General features: G+C 38.0%; 1 protein-coding gene across 8 annotated transcripts in view; it reads right to left on the bottom strand.

Moving 5' to 3' along the window:
- igsf9ba (immunoglobulin superfamily, member 9Ba) overlaps positions 1-22161 on the bottom strand; it is a 72983-nt gene that overhangs the window by 43071 nt on the left and 7751 nt on the right. For all 8 annotated transcript variants that reach the window (XR_008303628.1, XM_026924655.3, XM_026924658.3 and 5 more), the window contains exons 2-3: positions 13040-13237; positions 5354-5500 (exon numbers count right to left, since the gene is read on the bottom strand). Coding sequence is in view for 7 of the 8 variants with exons in the window: in XM_026924655.3 (XP_026780456.2) it covers positions 5354-5500; positions 13040-13237 (345 nt within the window). In the remaining variant the exon portion in view is untranslated. The remainder of the gene's footprint in view (positions 1-5353; positions 5501-13039; positions 13238-22161) is intronic.

The raw sequence follows: 22161 nt of genomic DNA, 5'->3' as shown, positions 1-22161 counted from the left end.
ATGATGAATTTCAAGTAGGCTTTGTGGCATTTAGGTGCAATGCAGCAGCAGTAGCGTATCAAAAGCTGAGTAAGGTCACAGAAATCCCATTGTACGCATGGTTTAAAATGGCCTCGTAACATAAAAACCATATTTCTTCTGCCTGAACAGTAAGTGCTACTTAGATTTTATAAACCATTTAAAGGTGAAGGGCAAATGCGTGTGTTAAATTGTGTGTCCTTGCATATGTGAGCACTCACATGTACATGAAAGCGAGGTGAAGTGTGCATAGCACTGCACACGTGGGAGTGTGTGAGTGTGTGAGTGTGTGTCTGTGTGTGTGTGTGTGTGTGTGTAAGTGAATTGTGATAGGACATAACAGGAGCAGGTAACTTAACACACTGACCAATAATGCAAACGAGGTGGAGCCTGAAAAGCAGCAGCAAAGCAGAAACCATCAGCATACATGCATATACGTCGCCTGTTGCAGCTGTGCAGGTGATATTTCACAGGATGGAAAACAATTAACTTCTTCACACCGTGCCAAACACAAATGCTCACACACACCAGCACAATTTACCCTTCAACCCTGGTGCATCTCTGTGCATTGCACCAACAACTACAGCCTATGCAGTGCTTAAACTAGCAGGTACTATGAGCCAAAGGTACCCTTGCTGGGGTCAGTGTTTAGAGTTTGGAATATTCATGAGCCTTGGCTTGCATGCATATTTTTAGTGAACAAATATCGAGCGCTTTCTAAGAGCTGACAGTTCACCGCTAATTATAATGTTCCTGTGGATGGCACCTCAGCATCTGACAGCAGAGGAAAGAAATACCAAGAGCTGCTAAGCGTCATGATGAATGAGCACAGCTCAGCAATCAGATACAGCCAGCAAAGTCGGAGCAAAATGCAGAGAACAAGACAATAGAGTCACACAAATCCTAGCATTTCAGTCACGTAATTTTCTGTTGCGGTCACCATATTTAGGATCGAATTTCTGGCTTCGCTGCACAACGTAACGTAAACATAACTAGTGGTGAAAGATGGCTAAAATTACTCACATTACTTCAAACGAGAACAAACAGTACCACATCTAAGCTGATAAAGCATCTAAGACTGTGATGCTTATGTATCTTCCCCCAAACTGCTGATTCCAGGTAAACTTTTATACAATCACTGGCCACTTTAATAGGAACACATGTACACCTGCTCATTCACGCAATTATCCAATCAATCAATCATGTGGCTGTGGCGCAATGCATAAAATCATACAGATACAGGTCAAGAGCATCAAGTAATGTTCACATCAAACATCAGAATGGTAAACTGAGATCTCACTTACTAATCACATTTTTTCCCTATTCTGATGTTTGATGTGAACATTATTCGAATTGAACATGTTCCTAATAAAGTGAATTGTGTATAACTCATACCACAACCTTTCTCCCTACTCTCAAGAGTGCCTAAAAGCTTTTAAGAGCACAACGGCAGTAATAAAAGATTCCAGTAAGTTTCACCAGGAGAAGAAGAAAGCTTTGGAAGGGACGTCAATATCAACAAAATTTGATAATGATGAGATCACCATCCCATAACCTAGCTAGCTAACATAGCTATGAGGCAGCATGATCATGAGGAACTGCTGCACTGCTGCATGTTGAAGATACACCGATCAGCCATAACATTAAAACCACCTGCCTAATATTGTGTAGGTCCCCCTTGTGCTGCCAAAATAGCTCTGAACCTTCGAGGCATGGACTCCACAAGACCTCTGAAGGTGTGCTGTGGTATCTGGCACCAAGATCTTAGCAGCAGATCCTTTAAGTCCTGTAAGTTGCAAGGTGGGGCCTCCATGGATCTCACTTGTTTGTCCAGCACATCCCACAGATGCTCGATCAGATTGACGTCTGGGGAATTTGGAGGCCAAATCATGAGATCTAGGGAATTTGGAGGCCAGGTCAACACCTTGAACTCTTTGTCAAGTTCCTCAAACCATTCGTGAACAATTTTTGCAGTGTGGCAAAGTGCATTATCCTGTTGTCTTTATGATAATCAGTTGGACATACATATACACTGCTTCCATTATCCAGTAAATAAGAGGGTGTACTTCTAGCAAATCAGTTTACAGATGATAAATGAGTACAATAAATTCAAACCAAGCTCTAAGCCTGAATGGTACAAGCATAGACCTAAAGCCCTGGTGATCATTACGATCCTTATTTCATCTCTCTTTTTACTGCAGCTCCTAAATGTAAAGTAATGAATGATAAACACTGAGCAGAATGAAGCTTCTTTTGCAAGTTGTGCAGTCAGAACACAAAACATGCCGGTGTTGAAATTAATCAGCCCTATCAGCACATACACAAAGCCTACAATGCCTTTGTGTTAGTATTAATATGCAACAGAGGGCCTTTTAAAATTGACCTTCAGGCAATGATTACAGAGTCATGAAGCATGATAGTTTATATATTGTCTTAATGGATCATATTAAATTCATCATCTAATAAAATGCAAACTCTCTCTGTGGAAGGGATAGGCATAATATTTCTAGCAGAATTGCGTAAGGACAATAAATAATGATAAGCTCAAAAGGAAGGAAAAGGCCAAATTCAAATTTTTTTTGTTTACTTCAGACCACTGGAATACATTTGGGAAAATCTGCTAGGGGAAATATTGTTGTGTTTACCTGACACTAGCGTGGCCCAATTCCAGAGATGGCCTAATGGGTTTCTAAGCCTACATGGCAGACATAGGGAAAATATTTCTAGTATATACATCATTCCTTGTGTTAATGCTCTGTGGAATAAACCAGAATGTGTCTGAACTTTGCAGGGTTTTTTTTCTTTTCAGGTCATGCCTCATTCTCATATATATATATATATATATATATATATATATATATATATATATATATATATATATATATATATATATATGTATATCTCCAAAATATATATCCAATATATATCGAACACTTTACTGGAAACTTTGAATAAGGGGCTGCATTCTAATGGGAGTATAATAACTTATCATTTGAAGTACTATTGTGATTGCAATATGTAATGAAGATTTAGGGGGATTTATATAGTTGGATACATAGTTGTGATGCACTTCATGGATGTGTACTTATAATACACAGAAAAGTAACTGAATCTTTAATTCAATTCATTGAATCTGGGAATTGAATCTTATTTATTCAGTCACCCATCCTCAGTAAGCACTTTATACCGGTCAGGGATGTGAATCTGGAGCCTATACAAGGCCCATCTGACACAAGGCAGAAATACAGCCCGAATGGGGGCACACACACACTCACAATATCACAGGGCACACACACTCACACATTCACTCATTCATGTATCCTAAGCAGTTTGCAGAGACATGTCATCCACTGATAACAGTTTCCTGCTGGCAGACAAGTACTAATATTGCGTAATACACATGGTCAGACATTCATCTTGTTCAGCCCAGTAATTCAGATAGATAGCTTAATCAAGCATTGCCTTACATCATCCCAAAGCATTGTTGAATGCTTAATTCTGATTGGTCAGAAGGTGGTGCTTAAACTTCTATAACACCACAGCTCTGATAGTAGTTCCAGATTTAATGTTTATTTCAGTGTGCTTGTTCTAATATGTCATCATTTCTATAGTAACAGCTAAGACAGAGACTTGTATAGCAGGCACTCTATATAAACTGATTTTAAAAATGTGTGTAATCATTGATACGGTGCAGCTTTCTGTGAAGAGATGCTTATTTAGCATTTTTGGAAGGAGTCTTCAGTGTCTGTGGTTTGAAACAGTCAGAGGTAAAATTGTAAGTTTCAGTTTCTGACACAGAAAAGTCTTCAGGACAGAGGGTTTTGTGCTTTGCGGTTTCTTTCTTGTCTTTTTAACATGACAAGAAACAATGGTTTTGTAGCTGCTATAACAGAAGTGATAACAGGAACTAGCTTGTTTAGCGAATGTTCTAGAAAATTAAATGTAATGTAATGTGAAAAGTATGACAAGGCTTTCTTAAATTATTATTTTTTTAAAAAAAACTGTAATTGTTGCAATTCTAATAGTTGTAATGGTATAAGAGCAATAAAACTGTGATGTGCTGTTATTGGATGCTCCATCTAATCCTGCATCACACCACCTTGTCACTGATTGCTTTCCTATAACAACCCTGTCATGTTTTATTCCTTACTTATTTATTTATTGAGTGGTGATATTCAAAGTGTTCTAACTACTAAGTGAAGTAAAGCATTTCTGATGTTTTGTCATAAATTACTGTAATGCCCAAAGTTGTGATTTTGACTTATATGATATATATATATTGCAGGCCCACTTTCAACATTACAAATGCTTTATTTCACTATAACTATTCTTCATTGTTTGAATAGTGGTAAAGCAATTAAGGAAGGAGTGACACTTTGTCTTTCCTCCACTTCCCAGCTTCATACACCTCTGACTCACTGACGAATTTCAAATGAAGTTGTGATTACTTATCTTTTAAATAGTCCATTCTACATGGAGAGTATAGAAAGAACGTATAAAGAAATGCCTATCGGCTCCTGGTGTGTATGAGCCTTTCAAAATGGTAGTAATAAACCCCCATACACACTCATATTCTATACCTACACACACACCTACTCAGCAATCTGAGCTTATCAAATCGCAGAAACAGAACAAGGCAGCACATTAAGCAAGCTTGAGGCAACATCCTAGAAATCTCTGATCTGATAAAAATAGTAAAGGCACACCACAGTGCACGGCTTATTTCCAACAATCAGTGAGTGAGTTCAGTCTCTTCTGCTCCTTGACTGCTCCTTTGGAATTGATTTCATGTTATTCAGTTCCCTAAAGGATCAGAATAGTCTCCACATGACACGCAAGCAGCCTAAAAAAAGCAGCACATGAGGAAACACAAATAGGCATATTTTTTTCAGTCCCGTCATCAGTTCGGCTTGTGAAACCTCGGAATGAGCACCAACGCTGGATTTGACAGAGTCCAATCAGTCACTCTATTTTCAAACATTCACTATTGCAAACCTGCCAAAAACTGCGCCTGCATTTTAAACACGAGCTTCGATCTGTCCATTGGGAGAAACTAATAGGCAATGTAATCAGTCAAATACAACAAGACTGAAGCTGTACATTTCACACACTCCATTCTGCAAGAGCGCATAGCTACCATCTTTAAATAATTTCAGACGTATTTCAGCTGGATGAATCAGTGACAAGATCATTAGGCATAAAGAACAGAAGCTCATTCATTCCTGCATCATGAGTTAGTTAAATGGAAATGAGCAGGGGAAACAACCAAAGCGCTTTGTATTCTCTGGGCTGTAAAGGATCCCTCCAGGTTGCAGATGTCTGGTGTCTAACTAACCGTTGACTGTGAGATGGACCCAGCTGCCGTTGTGGAAGGTGTCGTACTGCTGTTCCAGCATGAGAACCCTGCACTCGTACCAGCCCTGGTCCTCCGAGCGCACCTGATCGATCTGCAGAGACGCCTTGCCATGTAGGCTCGTCCTACCTGCAGCGGATACAGACAAGAACACAGCATTCTGTAAAGCATTCATATTCATCACTCTGTCACAAGAAACCAAAGATCACACCAGAGCAATATTTGTGCTTACATCCCAGCGCTGTTGAATTCGTAAATCTAATTGGTCCAATAGTGTTGATTAATTTTCTATGTCAGCACACCTCGGTATAGGATAGATATTAATGTGCTGGCTCTAATACTTTATCATTTCTTGTATGGTGAATGCTCACGTAATTTAAATCTAACAATATACTGTTATTAAAAAAAACAAAAATGTCTAATCGCTGCTATGTGCAGATTTTTATAAGGAGAATGTTTATTTAACATTTAAGCAAGGAGACTATACATTGAGGTAAATCTGGTGCTTTAAGACGACTCTGCGCTCTGCAGTTTATCGGTAACCTGTCCAGCTGTATTTTTGTCTTTGGTCCTGTAAAGAAACAAATGTTTATAGCTGTTAAAAAGTAAATGATAAGAGGAACATGTTCCAGAGCTAACATGTTGTTCTTTAATAAATCATTTCTGTGGTATAAAACGAATAAAAGAATAAAACACTTTAGGATGTGCTGCTATTGGAAACGAATGAAATCCGCGTGGGTGATTATTTTCCAATAGCATCATGACCAGCTAGATTGTATTCCTTACATAAACTATATATTTATATAACAAGGAAAGGTTTTTTTTTAAAAATCAACTTTGTTCATAGGGCTACATGGCGTAAGCACTTCATGACAAATAACTTAAACCCATATAAACATTTATGAAGTCTTTTTCACAAAATATGCACATACTAAGCATACTTTCAACAAACTTAGAGCTGTTTGCCTTTTCTATGTTATAACTGTATACTGTAATAAATTATATAATCACATTAGTGAGTGTCAGTCAGAACAGGATGGGTTCCCTTTTGAGTCTGGTTCCCCTCAAGGTCTCTTTCTCATGACTTCTCAGGAAGTTTTTCCTTGCCACTCGACCTTGGCTTGCTCATTAGGGATCTAAATCTCCATTTGGATTTCTGCTCAAGCTGCTTTCTGACAAAATCTATTGTTAAAAGTGCTACGAAGTAAAATTAAATTGAATTATTCCAGTAGTTCTCAGCTGCCAATTTAGCAATTTTGATGTCAAGATGATAGATTTTTTGTTGTGTTATGTGGATTTGTGTTATGATGCTAACTCTGACTATGGAGTTCAGTGTAAAGAAGAGCCTTGTGAACAGTCAATAAGTAAATTAAGTCTGGATACCGTAGCTTATTGAATATACCATGCTAACTAACAATATGACAGCCAAAATGATTTAAAATGTATCATCTAAAATATGTGTGTGCAATTTAATGGATGGATGTAGGCTAGACATTTAATTAACGTAGGAGTTGGATTTAGGAGTTGTTTAATTAATATAATAAAACCAATGTTTTTGTTCATTTGATGCTCGTGTAATGAAAATCTGACCATGGTTTTGACGGATATGCTGACAGAGCACTCATCTTAATTTAAGTTAATTCATAACTATATCTATAAAAAATGTGCTCCTCAAAATAAGCATTGATTATGGAGTGGACTTTCAAAACTATAAATGCTACGTACCAATTACATTATGAAATCTCGCGAGGATGTTGGCACTGACAGGAACTATAACTATAGTATTACATTAACATGATTAAAACCTATGGTAGAAGAGCACAGCTGTAATGTGGAATCTGGAATAGCAATGTGTGCCATGCTGGTATTAAATCCTCACTAAGTGCACTTAACTCAACTCCGTATATAGCCCTATGAGAACAATCCACCGGATTTTATCATAATGTCACTCACAATCATCTTGGATTGTATCAGTGCCAGTGACCAGAGATGGCATGTCAAGCTAGGACAAGGATGTTTATGCACACTATGTGGCCAAAAGTATGTGGACGCCTGACAAGAACCCCCATATGTGGAACTTTCCCACATGAAATGAATAAGCACAGTTCACCACAGCAACATTCCAGATCTAGTGGAAAGCCGTCCCAGAAGAGTGGAGGCTGTTATAGCAGCAAAGGGGGGCCAACTCCATATTAATGCCCATGGTTTTGGAATGGGATGTTCAACAAGCACATACGGGTGTCAAGTGTCCACATACTTTTGGCCATATAGTGTACTTATATTTCTGAGAACTGAATAATGCAACACAAGTACTTCGAAAGCAATCTTTGATATTAACCCTATAATGCTATCACATAACTGTATACATTCAAATGTAGATTACTTGAATGGCATACTGTGTGGCATCGCGGAACCCGTGTTACACTTTCATTAGCAATAAGTGAGTAAAATAGTGTAAATCGTACATTGTGCCGTTACAGAGGGGTATGCTTCTCACTGCATTGGAAGCCATGTCCTGGTAACCAAGTGAGAGACCATCTCTCATTTCCATGATGGAAGACATTCCTTGAGATTAAACATCAGCATATTGACGGTGTGGCCAGTCTTCATGCTTCACAGCACTGGTGTATCGACCAGTAGATATCATAGCCCTGGGATCACAAGCAGTACCTGAGAGAGGAAACTGCAGGTTTCTAGAGCAGAAAATCAATATGCCATGGGGAAAGAGGGGCTGCAGCCTTGCAGTAAAGGAGATTTTTATAAAATCAGAGCTTTGGAGAAACACATCTATTTTCGCACAGGGTGATAAAGTGCTGATGAGGGGAGGCGTCAGCACCGGGGTTAGAGAGCAAATCCATGCTCTCTTGGCAAATGAAAAAGATTATCTCAGCCACTACTTGAGAGGTGCATTTCCCATCATCCTGACTGTTAACTATAGCCCGATTGCTCTCTGAGCTTGTCATCTTGGTTTATCTTAGAGAAAATTTTCAGTACCTGCTCATTGTTTAATGCAAGCTGAAGAGCAGGAGCCGAGCTTTTTAGCTGCTTAATGAACATAATCCACACGCCAGGGCTTGGGAATTAGGCATAGATTTGTGATTGCTATGCAGCAATTTAGGGACTGTAGCACAAAGGTCTGCTTGGAGCAAAAGTGATCTCTCTTTATATCTGAAGATCACTTCTGCAGGAAACCGTGGGTAAATTACATTAAACATGCTGCGGTAGTAGCTGAATAGTTCATTTCCGGTTTCGTTCATTTCACTGGAATGGATAGGGCATGCTGAACCAATTAACCCTAATAATGCAGCTCATGTTACACAAGAGGTATTTTAAGTTAAAGCAGTTATTTAAATTTTTCTTGTGTCTGACATGGTACTGGGCTCAGCAGGTTTTTAACTTGCCAAAGTAGACACAACGTAAAATGTAAATAGGGACCTACTGTATGCGTGGTAATGAATAATTTAACACACCTGACCACAAGTTACATTTCCTCAGGGGTTAAACTGGAGGGGAGAGAGAGTGGAGCTCCTTCACTTTCAGTTCAGGTGAACAACAAGCAGAGCTGAGCTCTGGTACGATAATTTCAATGGAAATACAGAATTAATTATATTGTGGCATAATGGTGATGGTAATAATGATTTAAAATCGTTTCACACAGCTTTATAGAGAAATGCTTTTATATCATCTTTGTAAAATGTTTTCCTCCATTCACGTTGTTAAAGTTTATACATTTGCCGGGAGTTCAGTTAAGCACACCCACTGAGGAATTAATACTGAAACTGTGCATATCAATAGTCAGACCTCAAACAAAACTACAGACTTAATATAAATATAAAAAAAAACATAATAAAAAATGCAAAATAATAAAATGTGCTGGATCAAGTCAATGGTGAAGGCGCAAGCCCAAGGGTTCAAGGAGTCAGGACGCCCCAAAGTCAGAGCCACTACATAAAGTTGCTCTTATTAACTACCCAGAGACAAAGTTCCAAAAGCCTCCCTGAAAAACTGAAGAAATTGACTATACAATAACTCTGAAGATCATTACATCATCATTACTCCTTCAAAGTGAGTGTTTATCACTTTGCTTTTCTGTAGGCGGAATCCTCTGTTATTGATGACATTCAATGTAGGGGCATTTTGTGTGCGTCCATTCCCAGGGGCCCATTGTCTCATTATCCGTCGCTGGATCAAGTGCTATTTTATCACTGCGGAATTCGTATTGTTAAGTTAAACCAGATTTGCAGTGATTAATGTGATAATTACAACCATGACTGTATGCAGCAATACAGTGACAATATATAAGACTCCTATTAGAGTTCAGTGCTTGTCATCTTTTCATTCATATACTGTTTAATTGTAATAGTCTTTTTTATTTTTCAGTTTTCTCTTGCTTTTGTGTTACATTGTTACATCGTATTACATTTGACAGCCAAAAACTGCTGTCTTCAGTCCACATTTTCTGTCACCCTAGTGTTTTTCAGGACTGGGTTTTTAACTTTTGGACTTCATAAATAATTAAAGTAAAATATATTGATTTCACTAATTTGAAGGCCTTACAGTGTTACATATCTCTGCCAGAAAAGAATCAGATGATAGTTTGCTATCATTTTGATTCCAAAACTGAAATTAGGTTTGGCCTAAATCAAGCCCTTCGGACAGAAACAGATATACTGTTTTAATCACATTTCCATGATATCAACGGCTATGATATTTAACCCCTGGTTTTACTGACCGCCTCAACCATCTGCAAACAATCTGCAAACCCTTTGGACAGATTTAACAAGACTATAAAGACTAAAGATTAAAAAACAATGAAAAAGCACTGTTGTAGTTTTGCTCGTACACAAATCTTATTCTTCTTGGCTCACTTAATATGTTTCTGTTTTGTGACAGGTCGATCACTCCCCCTTTTTCCTCTTTTATATCCTGCATCTTTTTTTCTCCCTGTGGCTGGTTCACTTTCCTCATCCTGGTAACACAGGTATAGCAATAAGCAACTCTTGCCTGATCTCAGTGGAAATTAATGATTTATGGTTGCTTTCACTAATAAGTGTTCAGAACAAGTTATAAAGAGTTCATGCATCTATCAAAACCATGCTTAATGCACTGTTGTGGCAGGAGGCAAAGCAATCATTTGGGATGTGAAGTAAAATGAAAACTGAAGCGATTACCAATGGTCCCGAGGGATGCTGCATGTTATGTGTAGGATATTCCTAAAATACAACAGCATGCTGTTTTTGAGGAAACTAGAAATCCATGTGCACAAAGAACAAACATTTTTAGACTCATTCTGAGACTATTAGATAGTGATGCAGTACACAGGTACAATTTATACACCTTTTGCTGCACAAATTATCATTAGTTGTTATGAGTGATAATTTTAACATTGAAAATAAAACCCAAGTTATGAGTTTTAGACAAAACTGATTTACAAGCTTTAATCAGCTTTAATCTGAGTTATGAGCTTTATTTGAATCCAAGTTTCAACCTTTACTCAAATCCAAGGTATGAGTTTTATTTGAATCTGAGTTACCAGCTTTACGTCAAATCCATGTTATGTACTTTATTTGAATGAGTTATGAGCTTTAGTCAAATCCAAGTTATGAGCTTCAGTCAAATACAGATAGATTAGCTGGTTAAATCTGTAACACTGGTCATACAGTTTGCAGTTTTGAGAAGGTAAATACAACATGAGCACTCACTTCACTAATGTTAGCTGTTTCTAACAAAAACCAAGCTTTCATAGAGGCATCCATATTTATTCTCACATCAAGGTCGAAAATGACATAATTTTGAGCTCTGATTTCCCACTTTTGATGAGTTAAGTCGAAAGAAGCAGTAATCCTCGTAAGCGCAGCGTGGGTGCCGCCCATGGGGTTTAGAGAGCACAGCTTGAATTTTAAAATAGCCTAGAAAGTACAGACCAGATGTTTTTATTCTAAATATTTTTCATGTCAGTACAAATGGATAAAAATATCCCTGCAAGATATGAACTATGCCCAAGAGCAAAATATTGAAACACTTCATCTGGCAGCATGTTAGGACAGAGCTGGTGGCTAAAAATCACAAAAAAATAAAATTTCATGCCACTGATTGTTGCTATGGCAATTGGCCCTTATCACTATCACTCTTATCCAGAGCAACTTACATTTAATCTCATTTATATAACTGAGCAGTTGAGGGTTAAGGGCCTTGCTCAAGGGCCCAGTAGTAGCAGCTTGGCAGTGCTGGGATTTGAACTCACAATCTTCCAATCAGCAGGCCAATATCTTAACCATTGAACTACCACTACCACTATTAAAGAATAGGGGTCCACATGACCTGACATAATGAGCTGCAGTCTGACTGTCTGTAGTGTGTAACCACACTAAAGATGCTTCATTGCTTAATGAATGTGCATTGGCTCATTTCAGGAGAACTGAAATTGAACATGAGACCTCATTTCTAATTTAAAATGTGATGAAGAAGCAGCCAAATAGTGAGATGATCAGTTCTTTTACTACTCTGTTTTCACACCAAAAATCTATTTATTTTTATGTGAGCTGGAGATTTGCTGGTGGGCTTTCATTTCGAATCATGCTAAGGGGGAACTGTCCGATTAAAACTCGCTTCCATGCAGCAGGAAAGTGTTTGGTCTCTCATCTGGAGATCACAAGTTCAAGTCCCTACAATGTCACAGCCATCCATGGCCAGGACACCAAGACTGGGAGGGATGGTATACTCTTTCGCCCGTGTCAATCACAGTGACAGTAGCCAATCTGTGAGCTCATGTATGTAGAAGAAGGCAGTTAGCGCTTTCGCCTGAGTGTTCAGGTGCTCTGCAAAGCAGCATGAACAGAGGGTAGAAAAGATACAGTGGCTGGCTTCATGTGTCTTGGAGAAAGTCCTAGCATTCACCTTCCCTGGTTGCTAGCTGTTGTGTGATAATGGAGAGATAGCTAGCTGGTGGGAATTGGCTAAATACCAAACTGAGAGAAAAGTCGAATGCCCATTAGTGTGTCTAATCACTTTTCATACTATCTTTGATTTGTTTGTTAAATTCACACAATCTCACACAAATCTTATTCTCATCCTTATAAACGATGATGTTGCCTCCTCTTTCTAGCGCTCCTCAATCTTCAGTCTGAGATAGATTACGTACAAGCTGCTCACATGCCCTAGTTTAGAGAATCACGCAGCTCATGGGACACTTTCTTCACGTCTGCCACCAGGTTTGGCATATCAACATTGCTGATGTCACTGATCTAAGTGTGTCTTTCACAGCTCTCTGAGTGTGTGTGTGTGTGTGTGTGAGATTCTCTACTAGCTCCAACAGCAGACGTGGGATAATTAATGTGTTATGCATTTTTTAACAGGAACAAGTGGCAGGTTAGAATAGAGCATCTCACATTGCTTATGCTTAGTAGGAAAAATCAACCTGAAGCTTTAAAAGCTTATTGATTAGAAAAGACATTAGATCAGATTTTAAATCTCATTAGCACATTCAGGCCAAGCAGGTCTGCTTGATGTATATATGTCACATTATTAGCATTACAATGCATGTTTGTTACATGCAAGTTTGAACATTCAGGTTTTTAAAATAATGCATGAACTTGAGCCAAAGAATGTCCAAATGGACATACAGTACAATCGCACTCACTGACTATGAGCAATGATTTCTGGACTCACCAGCATACTCCGGATCCACATGAGGAGGATAGAAGCGGAAGTTGATGAAAAAAGGGATAGGCACACCAAACTTGAACCACTCCACCACATAGGGGGTCTGCTGGCCGTTGAGGGGGTGGCTCACATCACATCCCAGAACTACGCTCTCTCCTGCACGGGCCGTCACAAACTGGGGCTCCTCTCTCACGCCGTGGACACCTGGACACAACCCGACATACAAAAAGGGTGCTGAATAAAACATACGTTATTTTACAGGAAGCAAATATTGATCATTTCACCAGAATAATTCATGAATTTACCATACACCCACCGTCCACTTTATTAGAAACACCTGTACACCTGCACATTTATGCAGTTATCCAATCATTCTATCATGTGGCAACAGCACAAGGCATAAAATCAGGCACCATTCTGAATAAACTCTAGAGACTGTTGTGTGTGAAATCCCAGAAGATCAGCAGTTTCTGAAATACTCAAATCAGCCCATCTGGTACCAACAACCATACCATGGTTAAAGTCACAGAGATCATATTATTCCCCATTCTGGTGTATGATGTGAACATGAAGCTCTTGCCCTGTCTCTGAATGATTTTATGCATTGTGCCACATGATTGAATGATTGGATAACTGCATGTGCAGGTGTACAGGTTCCTATTAAAGTGGACAGTGAGTGTACATTAAAGATGTAAATTTTTGGCAAAAATATTTAGACAAGTAAGCAACCATTAACTGACAAGCCTAAAAATCGAATATGAACAAATTTGAACTACATTAAAAAATCAGATTTAGCTAGCTGTATTGCTGCAATTTCTAATATCCTAACACTAATATTAAACAATATTAAAGTTATATATATATATATATATATATATATATATATATATATATATATATATATACATATATATATATATATATATATATATATATATATACATATATATATATATATATATGTACATACTGAGGAGAAGAATCTTACCTAATTTATAAAGTAACAAAACTTAAATTTAACAGGAACTTATCAAAGTTGGGCCAGTATAAAATAAGTTGTAGGTTTAACGTTTAACTAGACTGGTATACCTAATAAACTGTCAACTCAGTGAATATAGTATTTCCGATGTATACACTTAGACGCTTGTTTACAGGCATACCAATCAAGTAACTAATAAACTGGCAACATATGCCAGTAGCAATAGCAGTAATATTAGTTAAATAAAAATAAGTCATCATTAGCCTACCCTCAAGTAGTGTTTTTTTAATGAAATATGAAATACCGTTATGTTTATATGTTAATGAATCAGTCGAATACACATTCGAAATCACTTATAGTGCATGATGTAAATTAAATTCTTAAGTAAACTGTAGCTTTTAATAAGGTACTATCACTGACCGGTAATCATGGTATTATTAGTGATAGGAGAGGGCATTGGCATCTCTTCCCCATTAATCTGTGCCATGTTGGTGACTGAATGACGAATGCTATTAAACCCATAGATACCTTTTAGACTGCAGTTATATTCAAATTGTGTCATGTTAAGCTTACTTCAATTGTCTATTTGCACTGGAAAAATAGCCTATCAATCACAATCGAGCTCCTTTCCAAAAGCGTGTTCACTTTTAAAGATCTACCTAAGCCTAATCATGGTTTTACCAATTCCAAATTAGTCTATATCTTTGATTTCTCTCTGAAATAATCTCTTAACTGAAGGGTTTTTTCGATATAGCCTTCTAGCCTATTTCCCCCTTCCCTGAGACAGATGATTCTTTCTCTGCTCTGAAACCTACCCTATACACATCATCCGCTGTAAACCATGCAAGCGGTAATAAAGACCCTCACCGTGACAACCAGTCTGCCTCGCTGCCCATGAAAGGCTTGAAAAGTCTCCACAAACATGTCCACCAAGACTGTTTTCTGTTTGTGGCAAGCTTAGTACCTGCTATCACCAAAGACCTCCATCATTACTGAACAGATCATGCACACCGCCTCCTACTCTACATCCGAGAAATACACGATGTCTAGCTGTGAAAAGGTCACTTCCTCTCTCTCTCTCTCTCTGAACCCACTAAAACTGCCCTGGACTTCAACATTGATGGTAGTTATCACATGAATTCAAGGATCATTATACTCATAGAGCGGCTGTAGCAGTGGAGACTGGAAGACTGGACAAGTCTTCTAAGATGACTTCATGAGAGATAGGAGTTTTTTAAATCTGGCTAAAACCTATTTGGAAAAGGCACTACACCCTGGATGGGGTGTTGACAATGCTCACCTCCTAGCTAGTTCTCCCTTATCACATGACAGCTACTGAGCAGAAAGGGAAAAGGTTAACGTGGTTCCTCAGAGGCATGTGAAGTGTACAATACCAAATTGTTTCTGAGAACTCAAATAATCAACCTACCAACTGAAATTTCAAATGATTTGGTAAATTAACTTTGATAACCAATAGCATAGCTCAAACCATTTGTATTTGTCAGTTATTGATCCCCTAATGTGAATGGATTCATCCAACCAGGAGCTAAGCTATAGTTAGGGTTGTTTTTATATTTAAAATGTTTAGTCAATTTACATGTAACCAAGGTAAAAAAATAAAAATAAAAAATGTAAAAATTCAGGATCAACAGGATCATAAGAGTTTTTCTACAAACTGACAGTTTTCTACCTGTTCGATTACCAACTGTTTGCCTTTTATAAAAGAGGCAGCAGACGACAGTCCCACCGCATTAATGAGATGACACACAGCGCCTCCGGCCAGCTAATTGATCGATTCTAAATTGCAGTTGGTCAGATTTTATAATAAGGGAGATGGATTAGTCAATCGACATCCCAGCCCTGTGAGTAATGCTAAAGGTCATTGTACCTGCATCAGCAAAAAATATTCTCAGGAATGGATTTTCCCCCATTGGTTCTACTTTGTAGCTTGAGAATGTTCACTTCAATAGGATGTAGAATACCTACAGCACTTCAGTGAAGAGGAAAATCACTGCTGGAATAAAAAAAAAAAAAACCTGCTGACGGTGCGCTCTCCACTCCTAAGACACAGTGTGGAAAACCATGTGGTTCGCTCGGTAACTTCTCAAAAGGAGCTAAAAACTAAAACTGCATTGCACTATTTAGATACAAAAAAAAACTTGTTACCATTAAAAGTACTGCAGAAAAGTTCAGAAGGCCACCAAGTCTAGGAGCACAGCTGAGAACAAAAACATTAAGAATCCGTATATTTGTGTTGCACTGATAGGGCTTTTACTGCAGTAGAAATTATTTCCACATCTTCTTCCGTAAGTGCTGCTATACATCAATTAGCAGTAGTATTTACCAGCTTAATCTTCTTGTTCTAGGGAAATAGGTCACTTTATTAGATTTTGCCTGCACAGCTTTTAGACAGAAACAGAACAGATTTCATCAAATTACATGTGTAGCCCTGAGCTTATTGTGACAGTTCAAGTATGCAAATATAAGCCACACAAAAAGGCGGTTTAGCCGTAATGAATGGCCAAGGGGACACTCTCTTAAACTCTCTAGATCCTGCACATGACAGCAACCTTGCAATAAAACCCCCTCTGCCCCACACACAGGGTACATGCAGGTTTAAGCTTGTTAATGCGGACATCTTACAACCTAACTGGAGGCTCATTGGATAAAATGTTAGCAGAACCATGTATTGCACACACATTATATTCATAATAAATATTGTGCATCTGGGATTGGAACAAAAGCAATTACACATGAAAAATAGCACTGACACAAACAGGCTATAATTTGTTGTGGGCACAACACAGGGTTTAAACAGAAGTAGCCCCTGCAGGCCAAGTTCATCACATTGTGAGCTGTGGCTGCGCTGGTGCAAGCGATCACCTTTTAGTCCACTTCAGTCTGCTTCTGCTCTCACAGGCACAACAAAGTCAAATGAACCCTTTAGCACACATCCAAAGTCCTCTCTGTCATTCTGAACGTTAGCAGTGCAAAAATGTGTCCTTTGTGAGCCGAACAGCAGAAGGCTCCTTCTCCAGAGATGTTTTATTATCCTTACCGTAAGGTTTAAATACTTGATTAAGTCGATTTTCTGGGTGCCCCATTCAGATTGCACAAGTCACCTGCATGGACTTCATGCCTTCAAGGTTGCCAGATTTTTCCTGCGTAAAAGCCAGAAATGGCATCAAAGATGGCGTTTTTCAATAGCATCTTGACCAGTGTTTCTCAAAGTAGGGTCCAGGAAGTATAGCCCGGGAGGTCCGTGACCCCTTTTTTGATTTTATTACAGTTGCAGAAATCACAACCCACATTATCACAGTTATTATATTTAGGGGTCCAAGCACCGAAGTCAACAGGCCTAATGTGTTCTATTGGGGAAAATTTCTGGAAAAAAAAAATGTATGTATATATATATATATATATATATATATATATATATATATATATATATATATGTATATATATATATGTATTCAAATAATATTAAAAATCCATACCGAGGGGGTCAGTGGAATTTATTTTACAGTTGAGGGGGTGCTTGGCTACAAAACGTTTGTAAACCACTGAACTAGATCACCACGTTTAAACACACTTGTCTTGCCAAAAAAATGGGGCGTAGAAAATGCTGACTGAAGAAGCGAATAGATTTTTTTTCTTTGCTGTCAAATGTGAAACACAACATATAACATAAAAGCAAAATTTAAAATTTAAAATTAATACAGATGAATACAATGATAATATGAATGAGAAGACTATGCAACACTATGGCAATCTTAACAATATGGCTTCTACATTCAATATTCAGGAGTTTATAAAATAGCATTTGATCCAGCACATCCTATTATATCATGTGCTGATAGTTAATGTGTGCACAATTTAATGTAGCACCAAGATATTAAATGAAGGTCATGAATCTGTGTGAAGGTACTGAAACTGAACGACTGTACTCTTAATTAATTACATTTCCAAAATAAACACCCTTTTTATTCCTTACATTTCTAGACCTTCAATGTATTCAATACAAATCTTGAAGGTCTCTTCTTTCGTCCAGCCAATTAAGTGTATGCTTTTCATCAATTGAATGGACTCCTGTGCTTTTTTTTTTTTACATTTCGTTTTAAAGCGTCCAATCAAATTCATCAACAGTTGTGCTAATTCGTTATCTGCTGCTACATACTTAATTTCATATGTTCAAAACATTACATTTTTCATTTAATACTTGAGTACATTTAAAAGTAGCAACTATTTGGCTCTCACCTGAGTAGATTTTTGTCCGAATGCTTCCACTTTTAAAAGATTTTGACACTACCATCTATACTTTCAATTAATTATAATTTCTCAGTAATTTCCCCACCACTGGTTGTGTTACCCAACCCAATCCTCTCGACAGTCCAACACACCTAAATCAGATATTCACTTTTCTGGACTTCTTGATGCAGGCTGGTTGTAATTGAAAGACAGCACATACGTGAATAAGAAGAATGGCTCTAAGGGCTGGGGTGGGTAACACTGGAAGAGATACAGTATCATCTCAGAAATACTATTGATGGAATTTTTAATGAAGGTGCATAGAGTGCAAAAGCTTGCTTACACACATATGCTAGTCCATAGTAGGGCTTGACCAACAACCAATACCAATACCAATTTTAAGGCGTGATAATTTCACCATTGTCAAATATTAGCAATTTTCATACAAGTAAAATGAAAGAACATTTTGAGTTCCCAAACGTTGCAATTGTCTTAAGCTGACAGGGCGGCTAAGAGAGCTGAATACAAATATTTGTGCCATCGAGCACGCCTTGATGTCTGTAGACCATTTTATGAGTCATTATCAGTGCTTCAACAGAATGTCAATGCCGGTAAGTCAGTGAAACTCTATCATCAGTCATTTGTATTGGCCAACCAGTATATCTTTCAGGTCTTAGTCCATAATGAGTTAAGAGTTCTGAATAATTTTGTAATAATATATACTCTGTTCAGCTTCTATATACTAGACGCAGTAAATGAACAACAAAATCTATTTCTAAAACATATTAATTTGTGAGCTTAGTATAGTATTAAGGTTCTATCTCCTGTTCAATATTAACCCATATAGAACCTTATAATACTAATTGTATGCAATACACATTGCTATTTTCTATTTATTACTCGATGCGTAATTTTCAGGATGTTCACACACATTAAATACTTGTCAACTATAAGATCTCAGCATAAGGCAAGGAAGGAGGAGGGTGTGAATCCTGCTATCTACTGCACTCGTCAGACTGCAAGACAGCATTAGACTTGTAACACAGAGACACACCGGGAATCTGCAATCATGCAGCGATGGAAGCAGAGGTGTACTGAGAAGTACAGAGAAGCACTCGGCTGCCTGGGCTACTGATAGATCTGTATTTAAACACCAGCCTGCCTTTGGTAAAGGTCATTTGACACAAAACAACTGGTCAGAGTCAGGCCAATGCCGGCAACACGTACTGTAGAGAGGCAACAGAAGGAGTGAGTGATCAAACCAAACCTGTACCACATACTCAGCACACAGGGAGTTTTAGACAGTGATTAACAGGAACATGCTCAGAGGCAGGTGCTCTACCCTGGAATCTCTACTATCACAAAGTCCGTGGAATAATGCCTGTGTAATGATATTGCAACAGAATACAGTACGTGCTAGACACAACCAAGTTCAAGTCGTTTACTGTTAAAGGTTGGGCAGTATGACGATATGATACTGATATCATAATATAATAGCACCATGACACACTTTTTCTTAGTGTCATTGCTTTTAAAAGCCTGATTTTGCTCAACATTTTTTATAAACGTTGGACATAAATCTCTGAATCTATAATGGCCTATGATATTTTTGCCTCATACCACAGGCATTGAATTAATTGATTGGTGTTGATTAATTTTCTATAAGGGCCGCTTGTTTCTATAGTAACAGCTAATTCACAAGGACTTGGAATATGTGTGATTGCTGATATGGTGAGGTTTTCGACATTTATTGAGCATTTTTGGAAGGAGTCTCCCGTGTCAGTGCTTTGTGACATGTCAGATGTAGAGCTGTCTAAGTTGTCCGGCATAAGAAAATCTTCAGGATGGAGAGCTTTTCTGCTTTCTCAACATGACAAGCTGTATTTTTTTATATTATTAACTTCAAGAGAGGAGAACAAAGACTGGTGGGGGAACAACTATTTATAGCTATTATAAGGTAAGTGATAAAGCAAGAAACTAAGTTGTTTTGTGAATGTGTTGATTTTAAATCCATAAAAAATTGTTAGCGTTGATAAACTGCTGTGTAATAAGAGGCATAAAACACTTCAGGACGTGCTGTTATTGGAAAATAAGCTTCACGCCACATATCTCATCATCCTGCTGCTGATTATAATCTTATTACAGCACACTTGGTCATGTTACATATCAGTTATCAGTTACATATCCTCACCCCAGTTACTGTCTTGATCCCATGTAACATTACTGTTTGAAATTTTTAAGCACACACAGCTAATACCTGCACATGTGAATATCAGCTCATTTTGTTTGCTTATACTGGCAAGAATAATTACAATACCGTAACTGCTTTCTTTTTGTAACATCTTTACATCAAGAAGACAAGCAAGGTTCTATTATCTAGTAACAAGCTGGTAACAAGAGCTGGAACAAAGCTAGCTAGCTTAGGTCTGTAGTTCTCTTTTCACTCTCTTTTCAAGTCCCAAAAGGCAAGGCTACAAAAACTTTAGGTAGCTCCAAAGTAAAACACAAGTGGCAGTAACTCACTTCTGGGAGATCAATTTGAATATCAGTCTGCAAAACAGTATTGACTGCATATACAGTCCCCTCCGAAAGTACTGGACTAGCAAGGCCAATTCCTTTGTTTTTGCTATACACTGAAGACATTTGAGTTTGTTATCAAAAGATGAACATGAAACAATAGATCAGAATTTCAGCTTTCATTTCCTGGTACCTTTGGTGGCAGACCACCCAATCTTCAGGTGAGCAAAAGTATTGGAACAGATAGTCTTAAAGTAAATAACACTTAATATTTGGTTGCATATCTCTTGCTTGCAATAACTGCATCAATCCAGCGACCCACTAACATCACCAAACTGTGGCGTTCTTCTTTTGCGATGCTTTTCCTGGCTTTTAACGCAGATTTTTTCAGTAGTTGTTTGTTTTGGTGGGGTTTCTCCCTTCAGTTTCTTCTTCAGGAGGTGAAATGCATGCTCAACTGGGTTACAGTCTGGTGATTGACTTGGCCAGTCTAAAACTTTCCACTTTTTCCCTCTGATGAAGTTCTTTGTTGTGTTGGCAGTGTGTTTAGATCCATTGTCTTGCTGCATGATGAAATTCCTTCCAATTAGATTGGATGCATTTCTCTGTAAATTGCAAATTCCAATTTGGCCTTCTGATTCTTACTGCTGATGATTGGTTTGCATCTTGTGGTATGGCCTCTATATTTCTGCTCTCAAAGTCATCTTCGAAAGGTGCATTGTGATACCTTCACCCCTGCCCTGTGGAGACTGTTGGTGATTTCACTGACTGTTGTTTTTGGGTTTTTCTCCACAGCTCTCACAATGTTTCTGTCATCAACTGCTGTTGTTTTCCTTGGCTGACCAGTCTGATGTCTAGTTGTTAGTACACTAGTGTTTTTTTTCTTTTCCAGGACATTCCAAATTGTTGTACTGGCTATGCCCAGTGCTTGTGCAATGGCTCTGATTGATTTTCCCTCTATTCTCAGCTTCAGAATGGCTTGCTCTTCTCCCATAGACAGCTCTCTGGTCTTCAAGTTGGTTTATCATTTTTAACAACAAATCCAGACTTCACAGGTGAAACCCAGGGCTCAAACCAAGAGTAGACATTCAAAGCTATTAATTGTTTAAACAATCACTGAGCACAACTGGGCAGCAAGAAACACCTATCAGTCACATGTTCCAATATATTTGATCACTTGAAAAATGGCTGGACTCAAATGAAAGGTGCCATGTTATAAGTTGTTTTCCACATCTAGATGTAAATATGAGGAAATGAAAGTTGAAATTTTGATCTATCATATCATTTTTTGATCTCACACCCAAATGTCTTCAGTTTATAGCAAAAACAAGAAATTGGCCTTGCCATTCCAATACTTTCACAGGGGACTGTATTTGGAAAACTG

The sequence above is a fragment of the Pangasianodon hypophthalmus genome, chromosome 14, assembly GCF_027358585.1.
Source record: "Pangasianodon hypophthalmus isolate fPanHyp1 chromosome 14, fPanHyp1.pri, whole genome shotgun sequence".
NCBI lineage: Eukaryota > Metazoa > Chordata > Actinopteri > Siluriformes > Pangasiidae > Pangasianodon > Pangasianodon hypophthalmus.
The sequence above is the reverse complement of the archived record's forward strand: the minus strand, read 5'-3'. Positions and strand labels throughout refer to the sequence as shown.